Source organism: Cydia amplana, chromosome 20 (assembly GCF_948474715.1).
Source record: "Cydia amplana chromosome 20, ilCydAmpl1.1, whole genome shotgun sequence".
Classification (NCBI taxonomy): domain Eukaryota; kingdom Metazoa; phylum Arthropoda; class Insecta; order Lepidoptera; family Tortricidae; genus Cydia; species Cydia amplana.
In genome coordinates, this window is record NC_086088.1 from 6,270,035 (window position 1) to 6,295,181 (window position 25,147).

The 25,147-nt window shown below is 36.9% G+C and overlaps 1 protein-coding gene across 1 annotated transcript; it reads left to right on the plus strand.

Annotated features, from left to right (window-relative positions):
- Positions 1–5,548: 5,548 nt before the first annotated feature.
- On the plus strand, positions 5,549–22,929 carry LOC134657726 (transient receptor potential channel pyrexia-like). The gene is made up of 9 exons (XM_063513290.1): positions 5,549–5,667; positions 7,462–7,578; positions 10,245–10,336; positions 17,687–17,774; positions 18,260–18,485; positions 19,436–19,669; positions 20,296–21,351; positions 21,446–21,703; positions 21,891–22,929. The coding sequence occupies exons 1-9, from the start codon at positions 5,549–5,551 to the stop codon at positions 22,917–22,919; spliced, it is 3,219 nt and encodes a 1,072-aa protein (XP_063369360.1). The 3' UTR covers positions 22,920–22,929.
- Positions 22,930–25,147: the final 2,218 nt, after the last annotated feature.

Here is a 25,147-nt window from a genome sequence, read left to right on the forward strand (position 1 = left end):
GGATTCAATCTTTCAACCCCTTTTTAACCCTGTTAGGGGATGAATTTTCAAAAACGCTGAAATTACTTTTCCTGTCTTATAATAATATCCCCATATACAAAGTTTCAAGTCCCACACTCACAAAAATATTTGATCTCCATACAAACTTTCAACCCCTTTTTCACCACCTTGGGGGATGAATTTTCAAAAACGCTGAAATTAGTTTTCTTGTTTTTTAATATAATACATTTTTACAAAGTTTTAAATTCCTAGCTTAAAATAAAACTTGTACCCCATACAACCTTTCATCCCCTTTTTAACCCCCTTAGGGGTTGAATTTTTCAAAATCGCTTCTTATCTCTTGTACACTTTATAAATGCAACCTAGTGTGCAAATTTCAACTTTCTAGCTTTTGTAGTTTCGGCTCTGCGTTGATGAATCAGTCAGTCAGTCAGTCAGTCAGTCAGTCAGGACACTTGCATTTATATATATAGATGACATCGTCACATCGTCGTCATCGTTTTTAATCGTTTATTTCTTCATATAAGTTAAAGTTTTATATGAAGAAATGACAAACATATCTATTCCTTTTTAATCCTGTACTTAAATTAAAACCTAGGTATACTTCGAAATCTTTCGATCTTGTTGTCTGTGTATTTTATTAAATCCAACGAACAAACTTGATTATCTACAATAACGAATTAGAATTCAAGGACGACCGGTTAACGTTAGTTTTAAATTAATAAATTAATTCCGTAGACAGTGTTTAGACGCGCGTCTTACATAGTAAACCCGGCGAGAAAAATGATAACTACATTAATCGGGCACAAGCGATTCTAGCTCTTAGTAAAATGATAGTTCTCTACTACATATAATTTATATCATTAAGATACTCTAATTTAATTATCTTTAATATTGAAGTCTTTTTGTTAAAAATAAAACATTTTGACATAAACTAACATTCAAATTTGAATGTTCCTAATTCATTATTAGTCTCCAATAAATTAATTCGTCATTTAACGTTATCTCCTTTTTAATGGATTTTGACATTACTATATCACACACAGCTTGTTACTAGTGATTTAAACATCTTAATGTCTCATCGGGGACTAAAATCAGAGAAGCTAACTCCCTTTTGAGTACTTACGTGTTAAATTTCTTTTAGACTGTATCAATTACATACGATATAATTATATAAAACATCGAACATTTTAATTTCTAAAGTATGTTATTAATAAGACAATCTTTTTCTACGTTAGCAGTACTTACTTGATTAGGTATTCAAATGAAGAGAAGCTTTATTAAAAAAATTGTTAGGCCTTAAAGTAATTTCTGTTATCGTGGCCCCAAAAAACAGATTACATTGACGATAGGTACCAAGTTGGTATACCTATCGTCAATGTAATATGTTTTTTGGGGCCATGGTAACATAATATAATTTGTACCAAGTTGGTACCTATCGTTTATAGGTTGGTAGTACTACCAACCTATAAAAAAGAAAAATAGGTAATAAAAATGATATTAATGATATCCACAGCTCTAACCCACACAGACATGAAACCCATGGGCATCTCCCACAATAATAAAATCTGTGTCTTGCCCATTGATCCAATTATGGCTTATATCCCAAAGTGACGCAATATTGGGATTTGCTATGACAAGACCGTAGGAACACGTTTGTATAACAGCAATGCAACTGACTAACAATAGACCTTATACCATTGCAATAAGGATTACGAATGATCAGTCAACGAGGTGTCATAAACCCACTATTAAGCCTGTGTATCAACCTGTTTGTTAGTTGTGCGCAGACGCTGCCGTGCGTTGATCGTGTTTTTTTTAATGCTACTGTCATGTTGTTGACATTATTATCACTTTAAGAATAGAGGTCAATTATGATTAACAATTAGTTTTTATGGACAGCGAGAATGTGGATTTTAATTTCGAGTTGTTTTGTGTTGGATCGTGTAATTAAGTGATTGATAACAATATAAACTATGCCGAAAGGTACAGTATTTTTTTAAATTTTTTTTTTAAATACCTGCTATAACCGTAAAATGGGGTGAGTAGGGTTCGCGGGGAGAGTTGGGTTATGAATGGAGAGAGAAGGGATGAAAGGGGGGTGGGATGGGATTTTAAGGCTACTGCTACAAAAATAATGTATTCCAATTTAAAATGGAGCGATAGTAATACTCATAATAATAAAAAATCGATCCAACAATCTTCCAAAATCACCTTTGTATGAAATCCCATCTCACCCCAATTACGAGCGACTACGGGGTGGGATTTCCTGTTTATCGTCAAAGTTATGAAATGGAACTACCCAAAATAAAATACAAACGTCCGGAACACTTATTATATACACCATTCAGTTTGCATAAGTAAAAATAAAATGTTATCGAGGTTTGAATGTCAGTTTTGCCCCTACTCACCCCATTTTAGGGTACCTACCTATTTATATTGTGTTATGCTCAACAGCAACTCATTTAAATAAAAATACAATTTCGAGTGCTGCAAATAGGTATTCATAAACAAGATTAATCTATATTATTGTTGTATAGTTCCTATTTTTTTACGGTATATTTTTAATCCAATATATTTATTTAATTTAGAATTAAATACCATCTCAAGTAGGTACAACAATGTTTAGTAAAACTGATTCCTCTTTTCTTGTTTTTTAATTTAAACCATTATTCAAAGAACATAATAAAACAATAAAGGACATATCATATTCTCAAACAAAACACTTCAATCTCTTGTTCCTAGAGTTGCCATTGGCAATGCGTACAAATTAAAATTGTCTAATACCATGTAATTATCTTAGCGTCAGAAGCACACGCCATCCTAATTGCTTCAATTATTGACATACCTACTCACTAAAATCACTGCAGGACAGGTACAATAGGTATCAGCATTTATTTGCAATATAATATAAGGAAAAACCAGCCGAGCGTACTTATGTGGGACTCCGAAACCGCTTCTACAAACAAAACTTAAAAACCTGTACAAATTCCTTTTTTTTAAATATCTTAGACTGAAATGCTCGCTGGTCTGCGTAACTACATAAGGTATGTTGGGGTAATACCGGACGATTTTGGGACTAATTGAGAGACCTCGCGAAAAAATTTTTTTTCTCGACCTCAGTAAGTGATAGATTCTAGAAATGGGGTGCAATTCGTTAAATAATAACCATAGTTTAGGCCTGAATATTGGCAACTTTCAATATTCAACGGTTTCAGTTTTGTACCAGTGTAAAGATGAGACAACTTTTTTTTCGAGGGTAACGATGAATTTGTCATCATGGGTTAAGATCGGATGGCGAAAAAAAACCACTTCTAATGCTCAGATAATAAGGTATTCAAAAGGATACATCCGATGTTTAACCTCCTCCAACGTATATAAATTGCAGCCATGAATAACTAGAAACTTAAAAGTTCTCATCAAATGTTTAATTTTTTGTATTTTTGCATCCGATCTTAACCCACACGTGAAAATTTGGTAAATCTGTGGCTCTCAAAGTTTGATATGTCAACAGAAACAATTTCCTAAGTAATACATTCTTACATATATACCTCCATACACTGATAAAATCTCTTCCTTTTGAATTACTGTCCTTGAATAAAAATTATGGAACGAAATAATTACAATAAAAACAGAATTATTGCGGTCATAAAAATTGAAAGTTTGACAATTACTGCTGGATTTTAAATGGGTAAAGTTCGGATTGTTGCTTTCCGATCTTTACCTAAAAGGGTGAAGATCGGAAATCGGTCTACAGCAGTCCTAGGCCTGGTTTGATTGGATTGATTTAAAGATAAACCTTTAAAACTAAATTTTACATAAACTGAATCACAAAAATAACCACAGTTTTAGCACAATACGCGACAAAAACTACAGGGCGAAGACCGGATGGCCGGAAAAATGACCAAAATTACCTCGGTCTCTTTAATGGCGCGTAGCACATGTCCAACATCACTGAGCGGGGTAGGGGCACTGGCAGCCGAGGCGCAACGAAATGGCGTCTTGCACCTTGTTGTCGAAATTAAGAAATAAAGCCTACTTTGGCGGAAATTAATTTCGTACGGTCTTAACCCGCATCCGGTATTACCCCAACATACCTTACCTCTTGACATATCCATATCAGAAAAACGAGCAATTACAAATCAAATCGAAGATTTCGGACTCAAATAGGAGGTTCTGTAGACCAAAATCTTCTAAACGCTAAAACTAAACAAAGTCATATATATATATATATATGTATGGTTGATATTTAAACATAATTTAAGTAAAATCCAGGAAATGATACATATCCAGATTTTGTTTCAATTCCTACTTTCTTGTGTCAACATTAAGTAATATTTTTTTTATATATGAACAATCCCTGAAGATCGTCGGAATAGATTAAGGCTTGAAATAGAAAATTGAAAAATAATGGTATAGAAAAATTAAGCACCTCAAATGGGAGAATGATTATTCTCACATTGTTTTGGTGACTGATAAGAGTGATGAGTAATGGGTCAAACTGATATCGGTGTATAAATAACAATGACATTACTCAAATGAAATCCCGAACTAGTTGACTCAACTTGACTCAAGTGAGCAAAACTTGAGGAAAAGTTATTATGTACTATGGTTCGATTTATTTTAATAGCAAAGAGATGTATAACAGTTATAATGTACCTACTTAGACAATAGATTTCTTGAAACACGTTATTCAAGTTTGTAAATAAAATATTGGCCCGATTATTTTTACGAGGAAGTAAGCTTCTTTAATATATCTATAGCCGCAATAATATTATTCCCCCGCAATAATAATATTATTAGGTCCCTCGCAAAAACATACAATGGCAAAATTTTGGAAAACTAGGCGAAACGAAAATTAAAATTTATTTGGAGACACAATTTACACCTACTACAATTCGTAACTCTTTGCTATAATGTAATCATCACGAAACGAAACCCGTAATTGTTATTAAACTATTGTGTCTAGAAACAAGCGGCAGATTTCTGCAGCCGACCTGTCTCCACGCGTATTGGGTCGCCTTTCCTGTGGCATACTTAAGTCAGAGAAGCCGATAGGGTAATGCAGGCGCTAGGCATCACACTACACTCACAATTTGGAATCTGGTCACTCAGACCGCAATGACCCGAATGATGTCATGTAATATTGTCTTTAGGCATAGAGATGGTTAAACCCGCAGAGAATTCCTTCTAACTTGCTACTGTTTGGTCACACTAGTTACCTGCGTTTCCTTAATTCCGTCTCAGACGGTGTAATAGGATACCTCTCCGGTTTTACACCATAAATCGTCTGCAATACACGCTAAGGCCATCATTGGATGATGATGTTTGTGTCTAGACCAGTAAAGTTTAATCGTCTATTATAAATTACTAGCGACCCGCTCCGGCTTCTCACGGGTTAACAAATTATTCATAAACCTTCCTCTTGAATCACTATCTATTAAAAAAAACCGCATCATAATCCGTTGAGTAGTTTTAAAGATCTAAGCATACCTACATAGGAACAGACAGACAGCGGGAAGCGACTGTTTTATACTTTGTAGTGATAATGAATACTAATTGTCTAGACGTGGAGCAAGGTTTGCTGGAGGTGACGCAGAGCATCCCGCTGATACCTCTGCCCTCGAGGAACTCCAACCATTTCCCGGGACCTGATGACCCTGAAAGGTATTTATTTAGAATGAGAATAATGAGAATAACCCATTTCTCACAAACAATAAAGATTATGATTATGATTATGATTATGATTATTATAATTTATTTACCATAGGAAGAAATAGCCATGTTATTAAATATAACGGTGACAGACAGTTTTTTGCAAACGACCCTAACATTCCATTTCTGACCGCAGCTGCACTAAGTTCGTGTGACCCTTAAAACTCCAGGGAATCTGGTCACTCAGACCGCAATGACCCGAATGATGTCATGTATTGTCTTTAAGCACAGAGGTGGTTAAACCCGCCAGGGAATTCCTTCTAACTTGCTACTGTTTGGTCACACTAGTTTCATTTCCATCTATTTAAGTAGTTGGTGTTGGTATATTCGTACGTAGGTAGTATCTATAGATACTTAGTGTTAGTTTTATTCGTAGTGTAATTTTATAGACCCTGATTCATAAGAATGCTGATTAAGAAGAAAAGCCGGACAAGTGCGAGCCGGACTCGCCTACCGAGGATTCCGTATTTTTATTTTTTACAAATTGATACTAAGGTAAACGTACTAGGTGCTCGACATGCTAATGCCCAATAGATGGCACCCTGCTGTCACTTCTATTGACAATGACTTAAGTTTCAAGATTACATGTAGGTACTGGGACCGCGTCGAGCACCAGTACATTTACCTTACTTATTACGATTTTTCCCTGTACCTACTTATAGTGTAAGACAATAATACTTGCCAAATTTCATAGTCCTAGTTCAACGGGACGGTTCAACCTAATACCTACCGTATAAATTTTAATTCCCTTGAGGGTGTCGAAATATACGTTTTTCTACTGCCGTGCTTTTATTTGTCATCGGGTCGTGCACACACCTTTAAACCCCTATCTTATAGTTGTCAAGACAAGTCTTTAGTCTATTCCCCAAAAAAGTATTTGTGCATACACGCAGTATCTTTTTGGCACTTTTACGATACTTCGTGTAATGACCACTTAAAAAATATTCAATGAAATAAAGTGTTGCCAACCTTATTTTAAATGTCATCTCTGACAAATAAGTGAACCATAGACATGCTTTTTTTTAATTTCATTCATTCATTCATTCTTTTCCCGCCCGTACACTCATTTTTGGTACTTCTTGAATTAAAAGTATTTGTTAAATTTACAATTTTATTTCAAAGTCAGTGCTTGGTCGTAGAAAAAGTATTGTATGCAACGTTGTTTAACTGAGTCAAAAAATACTCGTGGCGTCTTTATTAACAATTTTCGGCTTCGCTTCAAATTGTTACTCACGCCACTCGCCTTTTTTGACCTCTCTTAAACAACGGTTGCATAAAATACTATTATTGCAGCGGCCGTATCTTTTTTTACGTTAACTTAAAAGTTTGATTTTTTAACAGCTTCATTCAAGGGACTGTAGACCTGACTACATAGGTATATGGTTATATTTTAAACTCAATACATCCACGGGTTCCCGAGATAAAGGGCCTTGACAGACAGACAGATAGACGGACGGACAACAAAGTGATCCAATAAGGGTTCCGTTTTTTCCTTTTGAGGTACAGAACCCTAAAAAGGTGCAAGCTACATTATTTATTATATTATAGAGTAACAATACAATACAATACAAATGCTCTTTATTGCACACCTCATTACAGAAAACAATACAAAGGATACAGAAAAGAAGAGGGTAAACAACAGGCTGTCTTATCGCTAAAAAGCGATCTCTTCCAGACAACCTTTAGGTAGCGGAAATTACTAACAACACCACAACAACTACCTAACAGTAACAATAACTTTCCCAGGGAATCCCTGCTCGAACTAACCGCGCCGGTGTACGGACAGATGCCACCGCTCCGAACTCCGGACAGTGAACCGACCAGCCCAACTGAGTCAACATTCAATGATACTGTGCGGAAGAGGTGAGTGCAACTATTAAGATAAGTAGAATGCTTTATTGAACAACTATTATTCACGAGACAATACTTTCGGGTATAAAATACGAGTAAAATTAATGTAAGTAAATCTTATTGGTCCCATACAGTAACGCTAATATTTATATATTGCAACCAGATATTATGTATAAAAAGTTAAAAAATCTTATATACTTCATTAAAATTGTGTTTATTTTTATTTTTCTCACGCTGTCATGATTATTTACCTAATTAGTATCACCAACACAATGTCAGGAAAAAACATACAGTGATTCATTAGGGAAAAATATGACTCATTCCTTAAATCTCAGGCCCTTCGACAGACTCTAAAGCAACCGATACCATACTAATGTTAAACTCAATCATGTACATAATATATATTATGTATAACTGCTTTTACAACTCTACTAGATTACTACTAAGTATACATATTTAGCCTTTGCTAACCTGGAATACCCAATCAGGTTTTCCCTAAGTTGCGAAATAAGCAAGTTATGCAAAATAACAACTTATGTTCACCAGATGCACACAAGTGCGTTAAGGACGGGATTTCCCCGAGCAGAGACTTTCTCAAACTGGACGTATAGTCCGACAAGAAATTGTAGAATATTATTAAAGCCGCCATAACTACGTAACTGTCACATATTTGACGTAAAATGCTTAAACATGGCAACAAGAAAACAATGTTTCTTTTTAGTTCCATTTCATTTAATTTCTACTATTTTTATGTCGCAATATAGCTGTCGCACTATAAGTGACAGAATGAGTTATTTTGATATTGATTGATAGCTTAAAAATCAGTTTTGATATTCGTCAATTCAATACATTTCGTGTGAGAACACATACACAAAAACAGCTGAAAATAGTATGAAATTAGGCATATGCAAGCTTAGACTTGTATCACAGAATAAATAATAGTACTAAGTACAGAAGACTCACTCTCTAACAAAACGCGTCTGTTACGATCAGCAGAGATATGGCCCCTTTAGACGCATAAAACCACAAACGCGAAATACCAATTCCAGGTTTTTTGGTATTTTGCGGACTTCTAAAAAATATTACGCAAAACGCCAACTACGCATAATACCACAAACGCGAAATACCAACCTGACGTGTTGTGGTGTTTGGCGATTTTATTTATTACGCAATATACCAAACACTTACAATACCACAAACGCGAAATACCAACTGGAACTCGTAAAATATAATATTTAAAATCGAAGTATAATACCTTTCATCAACAACAGCCATTCGTTATCTAAAGAGGTTTCATTTTATAAGGACCTACTTGTCTAGATGTCTAGATAATTAAAACTAATGTCTATGATTTGATTGCAAGGAAGATATGTCAGTATATAAACAAACCTTTCAAAAAGATGTGTAAAATGACGGAAGCAGGAAAAGTTGTATTCACTGTGAATCAAAAGGGTTATTTCGCGTATCGTGTTAGTTGGCATTTCGCGTACTGTGATAGGTGGTATTCCGCATATATGGTATTTAGCGTGATTTGTGTTTTGCGTAATTTCATGTTGGCGTTATGCGTAGTTGGTGTTTTGCGTAGTTGGTGTTTCGCTTAAGTGGTTTTTTGCGTAGAGTTGGTGATTCGCGTTTGTGGTTTTATGCGTCTAAAGGATATGGCCGCTAGTGGCGACAGCGCCACGCGCGGCTTATGGCTTTCCCCAAAATTGGCGCCGGAACGGATGTACTTTTAGCTACCTGTAGCGACGAAAAAAGCGACGAAATCGCGGAGTAAGACACGCCTGCTTGTATTAAACATAAATAAGGTCTGAGTCCTCGTCACTGGCCTAGTATATGTCATTTTTGAACTTAAGTAATTGTCAATAAGGTGTCATTTATTGGGCATTAGCATGTCGACCACAGAACCATTTACTTTATTTATGAGTACCTACTTATGTTGTAGTCGTCTTTCACATTGTCGGCACTTGTCGGTTACCAACTTATCATACATTATTACTGAGTGCAAAAGGAACACTCATCGACCAATTATTTTAATATTGCCTGTTTGATTTAATAAAATTAATTAACATAATTTAAAGTTTTGAATTTATAATTCACAATCAAGTCGGGGAATACCCTTACCACGTAATTTTATGGATGATTCAGAGTTATACTTTTGAATATACGTTTAACTAAACCGATTGATAACTTTTTAATAACTGAACCGTTCCAATTACTTACGACAAAATAATATTCTGGTATTATTACTATACAAACATTTTCAGATAGTTTTATCGAAAAAGGGTTTAAAATTAACATTATTTCCACTAGTAGTTTTTATCAGTTTTATAAGACATTACATTTAATACTATTTCTATGTGCCATGTAAATCATTTGTTTAAGTTAATTTAGAATTTAAGATAAGATAACATTAAGATAAGAGAACAGAGAGACGAATGGAATTAGTGTTACAATGATATAAATAATGTCAAAGAAAACAGCATTTTAAATCCTGCTCTGCTGCGGCTACAGAAAGTAATTACAAGCGGATGTCACTTTTTGACAGCTTTTATTAGAAAAGGACTTCCACTTGTATTACAAGTTACAACTACAAGCTTTTGAGAAACGGGCCCCAGGTCGAACCCGTGGCCTTATAATTTTTTTACTTACTTACCTATTTAAGTACTTCTTTTCAGTCATCTTCCTCGATATCAGTTAGGATGGACGGAACTACACCACGCCAGCGCCAAGAATCTCGGGTTTCGCATTCGAGTGCTTCTAAATGCAGGTAAATATGGTAGGATGCACTGTGATGATTGAAGGTCCCACGTTACTAGTTACAAAGAGAATAGAGTGTATAGAGGGTTACTGTCATCGTGTGGGTGTGGAGGCCGCCTAGCTCAAGTGGGATTGGGCGGGACATATCTGTCAGATACACCCGGACATATGGGCCAAAATAGCGACCGACCGGGCACCACAGATCACCCGAGGCAAAGGCAGACCAAAAATGAGATTGCGAAACGACCTGGACTCATTCTGTGGCGACTGGCTAGAGCATGCACAAAGCCGTGACGAGTGGCGAAAGACAGGGGAGGCCTTTGCCCAGCAGTGGGACATAATATAGGCTATTAAATAAAATAAAAAAAAATATCCGTTAAAGAATAAGGATCAAAGTCAAATGACGTTCTAACAGTTTTAATCTGATGTCAAAAGATGGCAGTAAATTTACTGTGTCTACATAATTTACTTTGACAATCCGGCTATTTCAAATTCTCTTTGCTAGTTAAAAGCAATATGATGCTGAACTGGGAAGACCTCACTCTTTTAAAACAAGATTCACGAATGACCAGACAACTGTAACAACCCGATCGGCCAGGAAAATGCGCAGACCATGCCATGACCAGACATCACATAATTACAGTCTTATCTTATAGGAATCGTATACTGAGCCAAGTAAATATAATCAGCCAAATACTTAGCAGCCCAAATTACACAGATAGAGTTAGGTGCCTGGTTTGGCTTTTAATGTTTATAATTGAAATTTATTAATAAATATAACACATTACATTATTTACATACACATTACATGTAGGATAATTCGGTGCTCTTCAATGAAGTAGACGGTTTGACGTATATAAAGTATAATCAGCTTCCACAAAAATGTATATATATAACAGAATTTAGTATGTTTAATATTAAGGTACAAGGCAGAGCTTGATCGTGCCGTGGATGGATAGGTAATGTCATTCAAAAGGTCATATGTACTCCTCCCGCGCGTCTGACCCCTCTCTCGTCCAGCAGCTAGGTAAGGGTGAGTGTAGACATCTTCCCCCCCTCGGAAACTGTGGGTTTTCGAGTAGCTTCATCGCGCTCATCATTAGGTAGCGGGCAGAGATTTGTGACGGCACGACGGATGATACCCTTGGACGTGTTCACATCTGCAACGCGTGCGATACCATCGGCTCCTGGATACAGCCGATGAATGCGGCCCATGCGCCATTTGAGTGGTGGCAAGTTAGCCTCCTTGAGTACCACCATATCGCCTTCAGCGAGTTTTCCCTGGTTGATGCGCCACTTCGATCGTTGCTGCAGCTCGTTCAAATATTCAGTGCGCCATCTCTCCCAAAACTGTTGACGGATCTGCTCGATTTGCTCATATTTTCTGAGACGACTTGGGTTGATTTCGGTGAGTGTGGGCGATGGCAATGAAGTGAGCGGTTTACCGATCAAGAAGTGCCCGGGACACAAAGGATAAAGGTCTGTAGGATCGGTTGATAGGGGAGTTATAGGCCTAGAGTTTAGAATTGCCTCGACCTGTGCAAATAAAGACGATAATTGCTCAAAGGTGAGGTTAGTGTTCCCTATCATACGCGTTAAATGATGTTTGGCAGCCTTTACGCCAGCTTCACTAAGTCCGTTAAAATGCGGTGAATAAGCAGGTGAGAACTTGAAATTTATGAATTCACCGGCAGCATATGACGAGATGGATTCACCGCAAGATTCTAAGAATCGTTTAAATTCATTATTTGCGCCTACAAAGTTTCGGCCATTATCGCAATGGATTACGCTAGGCTTTCCTCTGCGAGAGATAAAACGATTTAAGCACATGATGAATGCCTCTGCACTCAAGTCGGATGCAATTTCCAAATGAATTGCTTTGGTTGCAAAACAGACGAATATACATAGATAACTTTTAATTATTTTGCAACCACGTCCCTTTCGATCGCGAGTCGGAAATGGACCAGCGAAGTCGATACCGGTAACCTCGAAAGCGAAGCTAGGATTGACTCGAGCGGAGGGTAAGTTTCCCATTATTGGTATAACAGGTTTAGCTTTAAGTATTTTACAGATTTTGCAATTGTTTACAGTGGATTTAGCTAATCTTCTTCCAGCAACAGGCCAGTACAATTGCCTGACGTTAGTCAGTAAAAGCTGAGCACCTCCATGGCACAATTTGTTGTGTTCTTGTATGAAAAGTAATTTGGTGAAACGATTTTTGGAGTCCAATATAATCGGATGCTTTTTACTGAAAATTTCAGATGAATTTTGAATACGTCCGCCTACTCGGAGGATACTCTTCTCATCTACGAAGGGTCTGAGAGAAAGAATTCGCGATTTTGAAGGTAAGCTTTTTTTGTTATTTAGTAGATGTAGTTCATGCTCGAAACACTCCTCTTGGTGTTGCTTAACAAGATGATGTAAGGATAATTGTAGTTCGTCTGTGGTTAGATGGCCAGTTGTTTTATTATTGGAGTGTCGTACGTTGTGGATAAAACGCAATGCATAAGCCAAGCTTCGTAATAATATTGTAAATTTAGAGAAATTTTCGAAATTTACTAATTTGTCACAAGTTGTAGGTATAGTTGTAGTGCATGTTATTGGTATAGTAGTTTTAAGTTTAGAATTAGTTTTGTAAGTTTTTATTTCAGGTATGTTGGCACTAGGTTTAATTACTTCTGGCCAAGCTGATGGCTCTTCTAATAGAAAGGAGGGGCCATGCCACCATAGTTTAGCATCAGCTACTTGTGATGGACTTACACCACGTGATGCTAAATCCGCAGGGTTTTGAACACCTGGGACGTGTCTCCAGGATCCATTTGCTGTAAGCTGTTGAATCTCTGCGACACGGTTTGATACAAACGTTTTAAGATTCTGCGAAGGTGAACAGATCCATCCTAGAGTTACGGATGAGTCTGTCCAATAATAGATATTGGTGACTGTAAGTCGTAAAGCTTCGATTACTTTGGAGCTTAATCGTGCAGCTAATAACGCTCCGCATAATTCAAGACGCGGTATTGTCTGAGCTTTCACGGGACTAACCTTTGTTTTAGCGCACAATAGATTTACTGATATGCTACATGAGGTACTAATCGAACGTAAGTAGACGCATGCTGCGTACGCATCTTGCGATGCATCGCAAAATGTATGTAATTCAACGATCGCATCGGGATCGTCGGCGAGAGCAAATCTAGGTATTTGAAAGTTGGTCAGGCTCTTAAGGCCTAACACAAAATTAAACCACGATTTTGATAAATCTGTAGGAATAGGATCATCCCAGTCTAACTTAGTAAGCCACAAACTTTTTAGAATTAATTTTGGCACAATTGTACATAGGCTCAACAACCCTAGAGGATCGAACAATCTAGCAGAATTCGATAAGATCGATCGCTTCGTGGCTAATGACGAATGTTTTATATCGACAGGAAAGTTGAATGTATCAGTGCTTGGATCCCATTTAAGTCCTAAAGCACTTGATTGAGAACTGAAATCTAGGTCTTTAGGTATCAATGCATTAGAATTGTCTTGGAGGACGGAACCGACGTTAGAACGGAATTTACGCAATGGCAAGTGCGCTGAATGAAGTACTTCCGTTATTGAATTTATTAGATAGCACAAGTCCTCCTTTGAATTGCTCCCTGTAATGACGTCATCTACATAGAAATCGTGCTTTATTACGTTACCAACTCTGACATCACTGCACTCATTAGCGAGCTGAACTAGACACCGTGTACTTAGGAATGGCGCAGATGATGTACCATATGTAATTGTATTCAGTTGGTATATTTTAATTGGTTGATCCGATTGCTCACGCCATAAAATCATCTGGAGATGACGTTGTTCGGGCTTTACTAAAATTTGACGATACATCTTCTCCACATCGGCTGTCACTACATATTTGTGTTGTCTAAAACGCAGCAATATGGAGAAGAAGTCGTCCTGGACGACAGGTCCAACATGTTGGATTTCATTAAATGATACGCCTGATGACGTTTTTGCTGACGCGTCGTAGACTACGCGTAAGCGCGTAGTTTCGCTTGATTCACGTATCACAGCGTGATGAGGTAGGTAGCATCCTCGCTCGGGCTTAGGTACTTCACTCATATGTCCTAGGCGCTCGTACTCTTGCATAAATTTGGTATACTCATCTTTAAATTCAGTTTTTTGTTTCATTTTACGTTCCATTTGATGTAGTCGCCGTTCGGCTATTTTAAATGAGTCGCCTAAGACATCTGGTGAATCAGAAAGAGGTATTTGTACACAAAATCTGCCATCCTCTTCACGCTGCGTTGTTTCTTGAAAAAGGGTTTCACAGTATTCGTCGCTATTTGACGTAGGTTTGGATTTAGGAACTTCTTCTATTTCCCAAAACTTTACAAGTTGCTGTTGTATGTCCTGACTGAAATGGCAATAAGTTTTGCTAGGATGCTTTGCACCTTTCCCCCTATTGCGGCCACCGAGGATCCATCCAAACTCAGTTTCGTGAAGAACCGGTTTGTTTGGTCCAAGTTTTATTTGAGAAGTACCCAGAACATCCCAGAAGATATCCAAACTTAGAAGAATATCGATATCTCCAGGGCGATAGAAGTCTGGATCCGCTAGTTGTATGTGGTCGGGAATGTCTAGTTCATCTACTCGTATCTCGTTTTGAGGAACAATATCGGTTACAACTGGTAGGACATAACATTTAACATTTGTAGTGAATGAGGTATAAGTAGACCTTAATTGTACGTAGCAGTGTTCGGCAATGCCTACGGTTGCATTTTTAAGACCGGACACGCACGTGTATTTTTTAATCGTAGGGCACCCTATCTTCTCTCGCGCCGCCTCCGTTATGAAAGAAGATTGCGAACCGTTATCTAGAAGAGCGCGCAATTTTAATTTGTTGCCATTGTTTGACACCTCGACTATGGCTGTTGAATGAAGACCTAAGCCTGAGGAGCCAGCAGACAGTGTAATTACCGGACGCGGGCCAGAAGATGCGTTATCAGTAGCATTGGTAGCTACTTCAAGGTTAGAAGTCGAATTGGTAGGTAAGGATGTAGACGCAGATGATTCTACGTTATTTTGTGTATCTTGTCGTGATGATGATGATGATGATTGCATTTGATGCGGTTGAGAACCGCTGGGTAAGTTGTTTGTTTTATGAAGTAAAGTATTATGCCTTCTTTTACAGATGCGGCAACCCGCGAGCCGGCATTGGTACGATTGGTGATCATTACGTAAACAATTACTACATAATCTCCATTGAAAGACTTTTGCATTTCGTTCTTCCACAGACATCGATTTGAATTTGTTGCACTCATATAATTTATGATCTTGTTTACAGGCCAAACAACTGCCACGGGGGTGTGAATCGAGCGAAGAAGAAATGAATGATTTCGACTTAGTAACGTTGTGACGATTTTCAACTTTATTATTATTATAACTTTGATTATTTGACGTTTTAGCGGCGTAGACTGTTTCTAATACAGTTGCCCTTTGACGAAGAAAGTTGAAAAAATCGTCCAAAGTATGGGTCTCTAATTTGCTCCGATGCTCCTCCCAATTTCTCGCGGTTACCGAGTCCAACTTCGATGAGCCTATATAAATGATAATCGTTCCCCAACTATCAGTGGGCTCGCCTAACAATTTCAAAGCACTTAAATTTTTCGAAATTGCATCGACTAAGTTGCGTAGGCCTCGGTCGGACTCTTTAGAGAGCGCCTCAATCGAAAATAGACATTTAATGTGTTCGTTAATTAATAGACGCTTATTATTGTACCTGTCACAGAGCAACGACCAAACAATTTGATAATTATCTGCCGAGACGCTGACCGAATTAATGACTGCCAGGGCGGAACCCTCCAAGTATGATTTTAAATAATGGAATTTACTTATGTTGTCTAGATTTTCATTATTGTGAATGAGAGACAAGTACATGTCTCGGAACTGAAGCCATTTATTTGTATCACCGCTAAAAGGAGGAATTTTCAAGGGTGGCAGTTTAACGTGATTTGTAACTGATGTGGAACTGCCACGACATGAAGACTCGTCTCCTTGTTTTAATTTGCTATCGTTAAACGCATCTAGAAACTCTTGAGCGGTGCCAATCAGTTGGAAGAACTGGTTTTCTGTTTGCTCCCTTTCTTCCATCTGTTTTGACGTATCGGAGTCTAATTCCTCAATTTTACTTTGAAGTTCGTCGAAAGTGTAACTCAACTCTTGAAATTTAGATAATCTTAGGCTTAATTCGTTGTTTATTAATTTATTACGCTCAGTTACACTATCGAGATTCATTAAAGGCGTTAAAAACTTTTCAAATAATGTTACGCGGCCTCTTAAAGTGGCCCGTTGTTTTAAAAGGTCCTTTAATTCGGTCATTATGCAGGCGAAAATAACAAAGATGTTAGTTATAAGATAATAAAAATGAATCCAACCTCGTAATCGCTGATAACAGATGTGCACTATAGGTCCCGGGCGGTCAACGCAATGCGACACGGTGTAACTCGGCGCCGCTGCTGGAAACCGCTGTGCAGTGTAGTCGACTAAATTGCTAGTTCTCACCAGCCTATATCCCGTTATTTTCCTGAAATAGTCGGCAATTATGTTTAACTACCTATAAGTACTTGTTTTTTAAGCGGGACTAATGTATTTAAGAAAAACTAGTAACTTTAAAATACGAAAGTTGGACACTGTGGAACACTGTGTTAACACACAATTTTAAAGTCGAAATTTACAGAAGATTTAAATGTTTTAGGGTACCAACACGTATGTAGTATTTACTTTAGAACTACAAAGAAGCTATTTAAATGCTAATTATGCGTAAGGAATGAAGAATTACGAAGTTTTATTAATAATTTTGCAAACGGTGGTACCTACTTAAACTCACAAACCGCACTAATTGCACTAGAATTATCGAACTAAATTAACACAAGTCGAGAATAATAACTTTTTATAGGAAATGATGAACACTAAAAGGAACGGGCGTACTTCCTTCGGAATCTTCGGATCCAGTAGGTATGCACTTATTCCGGGATATCTTCGCCTTCCAGTTGCGTCATCCAGATCACGTCGGGGTCACCATAAATTGTAGGATAATTCGGTGCTCTTCAATGAAGTAGACGGTTTGACGTATATAAAGTATAATCAGCTTCCACAAAAATGTATATATATAACAGAATTTAGTATGTTTAATATTAAGGTACAAGGCAGAGCTTGATCGTGCCGTGGATGGATAGGTAATGTCATTCAAAAGGTCATATGTACTCCTCCCGCGCGTCTGACCCCTCTCTCGTCCAGCAGCTAGGTAAGGGTGAGTGTAGACAGTGACCATGCAATTTTGCGGCTGGGTGTACCTATATCTAAAGTTTTCTTTCAGGCCTCGATCCTAACATTTGCGATGACAGAGGCAGGACTGCGCTTGATGTAGCAGGCTTCGCTCATTACCGACGGAAAAAAATAGTTGAGTAAGTTGTTTTGCTAAATAGAATTATAGAGACTTAATACCTACCGTTGTCCATATATTTAGAAAGCAGGCTGGGGTGTAATAGTGCTCAAGTCTCGACTATGTACGAAAAACGTAGCTTAGAAGCCCCGCAAATCCCTTAACAGTGTAAACCGAAAATCTGATATTGTGGAAATCGTTTAGAGGATAGGTAACGGCAGATCTTTGTAGAGGTTTTTAGTTCTGGATCTTGTCTTGTCATATACATAGGTAAATAAATAAAGATTATGGGACAATCTTAAAAAGTCGACCTAGTATGCCACAGTAAGTTCAATAAGTCTTGTGTTGTGTTGTGGGGAATAGATACAACATCTTAAACTTACACACATGTTTGTGATAAAGACACAAATTACCAGCATTTGAACCCAAGACTCCATGATTCGTTGGCAAGGTCACTACTACACCTCTTACGTTACTAGATGATCAATTTGATGTGACCTTTTTTAGCTTAGCAGACGTAATAAGGATGCTACTAGAAGCAGGCGGCACATTCAACACAATGAAGGGAGAGATAGACAACATCGACACTCCTCTACACACGTCGGTCGAAATAAGATGTCTCCCGTCCATTCGGTTGTTGCTGGATGCCGGCGCGTCTGTCAAATGCCTGAACAGCTCTGGGTATACGCCGCTACATCTTTGTGTGAAGCATAAAATGGACGAAGCTTTTAAGGTAATTCAATTCAATTCAATTTATTTATTTAATAGACAACAATGGCCCATAATGGTTAATAACAATTAAGATTAAAAACTAAGTGTTAGTGGAACAAAAACAGAAAGTGACAAAGAAAAACAGACAGCAATACCAATCTATCACCTAGTAGCGGTTATGACACACTCAAAATGCCGCATTATAGGTGAGTCGTATCAGCCCGCTACAGTAGTCAGTAAAATATTTATAAATAATAAATATACGAAAGTAACCAATTTAGTAACGCTTTTGAGTTTCGTTTGTTATTTGTGTTTCCTACCCTAAAGTGTTATTATGTTAATAAAAAATATGTCAAGATCAAATCCCTTCATCATTTCCAGGCTAGATATCATTTTAAAGACTCACTTGTACAGTTATATTTGGTTATATAGGCATCTCCCTAAAAATAAATGCACTCCAATGTATGGAAATCACAAAACAAAATAAAAACTAGTTTTTTGTTGTTGTTTCTTAATCATAGCCCCGACTATGTAGTATACGAGGTGTGTAGGTAGATGCGGGCGCTATCAGTGATGTCATGATGTCATCCAATAGATATCTGTGATTCGGTGCCCTAATAAAGTGTTATTACATTTTAGGAGATTGATAATACCCTATTTCCTGGGTGCGTAGCCAACGCATAATATGGAAGAGCGATAGAGAGAGATGACTACGATACGCTACGGAGCGTTAACGATCGGCACGTTGGCTACGTGCCCTGATCAGTTTATCTCGGGAGAGAATAATTTATTATTATCATTTCTTAAACCAGATTAAAGAACAACTTCTAACTTTAAACACGACTTTTTATTTTACATTCAGTGCAGCCAAATAATCTAAACGTACGAGGTTTCTTTATAATTTTTTTTAAATAAAGCATTTATTTATTAACAGTTAAAGTTTTGGTGAAATTACCTAACTTAACCTTTCAGGTTCTCCTAAGCCACAGAATCGACGACCTGGAGTCCTTAGCAGAGCGAGCGAACACAAGAGACCACGACGGAGCCACGCTGCTCCAAGCAGCCGTGATGTCGAGCTGGGTCCCTGGTGTCTGCGATATCCTGGACGCTGGAGCCGATGTCATGGCTACGTCAAATCAGCCCTTCCACCGCTTCAAGAATGTAACGCTGGATGACGATCAGAATCTCATTTATCGACTGGATCAGGTATTATTATAACTCATATTATTGAAGACACAGTTAAACAACAGTTAGATCATAAATTGCGATGAAGAAAATATTGCAGGCACTTTATTATACACTATATTATACTCACTACATAATACATTATTAGAATAAGATACCTATCAAATTGCTTTGATAAAGTATAGGACACTTGAGTCTTAATGTATAGGTACATTTATTTATATTTATGTTTTGGTTTTGTACTCGTATTCACTTTTAACCTTATAAATCTTATGATAGACTCCGACCACAAGGACGATTCTAACTTTATATACTACTATTTTTGGTGTCAACTCGATACATACTAGTCGACGTCTATAAGTAAGAGTGTGTTTGTAAACAACACCACCCAACTTCCCAGACACGCGATTTAAACCTATCTATGTTAGTACCTAGTTTCTCACGGTCACTGGAATTACCTAGGTATTACAGGTAATGAAAGATTATGGTGACTGCTGTACTCGTATAGTACAGTACAGTTAGTACAGTTGCTAAGCGGGAATTATATCATGTCAGGAAAAATATGCAATGCATTACGACGCTAAATTTACGATAACAATCTAAATTAGGATTCTCTAATCTAAGTATTTCCTTTTTTATTGTTTTAGATCCACGAAACACCGTTGCATTTGGCAGCCGATCACGGCGACAAGGAAATACTCGAAATACTCTTAGGCACCAATGATGTCAACGTTGATCTATTCAATAAAATAGATCAGACGCCACTTTACATAGCTATTCGAAGCGGACACCTTGGCTGTGTTAAAACGCTAATCCGAAAAGGTGCCAATCTTTACACAGTGACAGGAGAAAAAAGTACCGCTTTGCACGCAGCCGTACAATTTGGCGACAAGAAAATTGTAGATTACATACTCAGTTACGACGACGATGCTACACGTACGATGATAAATTCATTCGACAATCGCGGCTACGCTCCGGTGCACATTGCTGCAATGAATAATCGTCTTGAATGCATTAAGATGTTGTACTACAAGAAAGCAAATTTAAGACTCAAAACTAAAGGCGAGTTCATAGCAGATTGGACGCCTTTACAAATAGCCGCTTCTAAAAATTGTCCAGATGTAGTTGGAGCTTTAATGGACATCGATCCAGAAGCCATTGACGACATTGATCACAAAGGGCGTTCTGCTTTGAACTTAGCCGCTGACCGATGCCATCGAGAAGTAGTTTCAACAATATTACGCAAGGGTGCTGTTTTATCCAACCCTTCTGAATACCGAAATAAAAGAAAAAAGACTGTTATAGAAACTATAGCAACGAAGCTTCCCAATGCGACACAATTTTTTGAAGAAGTATTTGATGAATTTATCGAATCTAAATTACCAGAATTAGGTGAAGCTGGCTGTGAGATTAGTATAGATTACGGGGTCCTGTTAAAAGATCATGAGACCAGTCAAATTAAAGTATTAGAGGAACTAGTCAGATGTAATCAGAAAAATATCCTCAAGCATCCATTGATTGAGAGTCTCATTTATTTAAAATGGATCACTTTGGTGCCGTTCTTTTACGTGATTGTAGCAATTTACACCATATTTGTTTTAACACTAAACTTTGTCTTAATAGTTAATTTCTGTGATAAAGAAAAGAATAACTATATGAGTAGCAATCTGCTCTATGCTCCGACACTTTTGGTCATCATTCAGGTACGTTTTTAGAGTATATAATGCATTGTAAAATATCACTAATCTTTTATTATTAGGTAGCATCTTTATAATTATTTGTGTGATTTATTTACAGGAACTCCTATTCATATACGTTAAAAGGCTACATTATCTCACTTGCTTGGAGAATTGGGTAAAATTTGGCTCAATAGTCCTGACACTTGTACTGCTCTTTACTGAGGAAGATCAGTGGCTCGAGCACGAATCTCTAAGACACGTGGCTACTGGAGCTCTGCTTCTGACGTGGGCTTATATGATGTACCTGCTCTCTAGGTTCCCATACTGGGGATATTATCTACAGATGTTCAGTAAAGTTGCTACTAACTTCTTTAAGGTTAGTCAAGTACTTCGTCGCTTTGAAGTTCATAATGTTTTTTTAAATTTAATGTTGAATTTAGGTAACATAAATAAGCATAACGAGATGAGTAATATATTTTGATCATATATTCATTCATTATTATCTGCGCAACTACACTTTGTCAAATAAAATAAGTATGTACAACAATATTTTCTTATTTCAGATATTGCTGACATGCGCCTTCCTACTCATTGCTTTTGCACTAAGTTTCATGGTTCAATATCACGCGTACCCCCCTTTTGATGGGCCATGGGCGGCTTTTGTGAAGACAGTCGCCATGATGACGTCAGAGTTTGACTACAGTGCATTATTTAAGGAACCCAACGTAACCCAAGCTAGACCATTAAGGCGTATTAGGGCAAATGTGTCAGCGCTTGTCAATGGAACAAATCTTGTGAATTCTACAAACCATGCCAATGCGTCAAACCTTGCTAACTCGTCGCATCAGTATTTCCGAAACTTCCATACCGAACAGTTTTCATACACAAAGACAATAGACCATATGTTATTTGTACTGTTCTTGATTTTGGTATCAATGGTATTTGTGAACTTCTTAATAGGTGTGGCAGTAAGTGACGTGGCAGATCTGAAAATGGTCGGGGATGTTAGAAGATTAAAGAAACAAGTGAATTTCTTAAGCCATCTAGATGCCTTCGTATTTGGAGGCGTATTTAAAAGTTTGGTTCATAAGAAATTTCACTGTAGAAGATTTATAAGAAAAATCTATATAAGACCTTGTATTATAAAGCATTGGGAGGTATGTTATGAAGTCCTTGCAGATGCCGATGAACCGCATTATTTTGCCAAAGAACAATCTCTACCACCTCATATTTTAGACTCTATATTGCATAAAGTAAAGACAAAATACCAGCAAAAAGAACGAGAAGCCAGTAAGAAAATGTACAGAGATCAAATGGACATGCTTTTCAAGACTATAGTAACTGATGATAGGTATTCCTTAACTGAATTAATAGAGAATTCAAAAGTCGAAAAGGGGATGGAGATACGGACAAAGTTTGGAGACATAATGAGTCGTTTGGAAGAATTGGCTACTGCAATTAATGATGTCAAGGACCAAGTGAAGGATATAGGAAAGAATCAACACAGCGTTTCTGATAAAAATACTCAGACGGAAAATTCCGGTGATAATAAGAGATTTGTGCTCAAATTAAAGAATAAGAGTGTTAGCTAAGCAATTTTGCAGTATTGGGCGATTTGGGCGGTTGCACTAACCAAAATTGAAGGACTCATCAATGTCAATCAGCAATAAAATTTAGCGATCGTTTTAAGGGTGACACGCTTTGGTGCAACTGACCCTAAATAGATTTGTACTTAGAAGACTTTATGTAACATAATTAGTGAACCTATCTTTTTAGTTAAGTTTATTATCCTCAATCAGTCTATTTTAAAACCTTAAAAATATGATTGCGAGACAACAAATGTTAACGACTCGTAAATTTCTATGATTGTCAAAGCATTTAATAATTTTAAGGAGACAAACGTTATTGATAATTATATTTATTCTTAGAAGTATAAGCCTAAGGTTCTATAATGAAACAAACTGTGAAATAGGTAAACATATAAGTACCTATTTTGATCTTTAGTAATTGTATTTGTTTTATAATATGCTTATTGATTTAATGACATGAAGGCATTTAAATTTGTTGATCAAGGTTATTTAAATAATAAGAACGCCTTAATAGCTGATTATATGCTAAAATACTTCAAATCATACCTGAGGCCTAGGTACCCCTAGTGTAAACACAATTATTAAGTGTAAAAGTCGATATAATATTATTTTATTGTACACACCTGAACAGTTTATTGATTATAAAATAGATGATTTTATCTATACTATTCACACTTTTATTGGCACACCTCAAGAAAAGATACAATTTAAGGAAAAACGATTAATTAAATATAGAGGCAAAGAACAAAATATAAAAATAGAAATTGGAAGAGTAACCAAAGAAATATAGTAGGTAATTTATTATCAAATACCTATCTGGAAATACACAATATATCACGTAAAATTAATTACAACTAACAAAAATAAAATAAACTAATAACTAAATATATACTAAACTAAAACTACCTAAAAAGTAAAAACCTACAAATAAAAAATTGGCCCCAAGTCTGTGCCGACCGGTAGGGTGCCCAGAAGGCTGGCGGCGTTGCCGCGCTGAACGGCAACGCCAATGCGTTGGACGAGGTATGCTCCAGCCTTCCGGTCACCCGTTGCGTACCTATCTTAATGTGTACATGTGTACAAATTTCTGTTTATTGTGTGAATGACTTTTTATAAATTATAAATTATTATAAAACCAGTGTCCATGTTTTGATAATGTATAGTGTAATTAGTGTACGATTTATATGCGCAACATGTCTGAGCCTGAGTAGCTAAGCTGACTTCTCTTGAATACATAAGTACATTAAAAATAAATAATTTTATCAATTGACGTTTTTTCTTTTTTTGTCCCTAAACTGCAAGAGAAAATATAAATATGTAGTTCACGCAACAGACTATCATAAAACAGATTATTTGTACGATACACGTGCGAATAGGTAATTCGCAACTCGTGTCGATTTAAAAAACTCCCTTCGGTCGTGTTTTAATTTATCGTCACTCGTTTCGAATTTCCTCTTTTCCGGACTTGTATCGTAAATAACTATTCCAACTATCCAGCACTAACTTAAGTTACGTGTGCTAAATACCTATTACATTCAAGTTTTTTGCCCCATTGAGAATTTGATCATATTTTAATTTGTTATCCTAAGTCGTTATATTTGGGTCGTTCTCGCATTTCGTGCAAATCGGTGTTTTCGGAAATTTACCAAAAATGTGGTGGCGTTTTCGAATATCTGTTAATGCAAGGTTGTAACATAGGGCCTAAAGTATATGTATCTCCAATGAACAATTCTAAAAAAGTTAGTATTTTCTTTATATGTACAATTAACACCCAATTTTTTCATTCATCTCTATATGTAACGCGTGAAGATATAACTTTGACCTACATTTTAACCTTAAGATACTACAAATAGAAAATTCGTTGTTTGTGCAATAAATGACTTATTTAGTTATGTTTTAAATCGTATAATATTAGAAGCTAGAAATAAATAATAAAAACTATACAGCCTTATAAGTGTATGGTTCAAGTAATTTCTTCATTACCGACGCGAGAAATAGATTAGCTATATTTTGCTACATAGCGAGGGTATATAGCGCCTACCGCCGATGCAACACATTGTTCGTCAGTCAGTTGGCCGCATGATCTCGTAGCGGATGCCCGTGTGCCACTGTTAGCGAAAATATATACGATCTCTCGGGTCGGGAAGGAGTGTGGTTCTCGATAGTCTTCATCGCCATCGCGTGATTTATACAGTAAGTAGCAAGTGTACATTATTATAATTATACGTAAT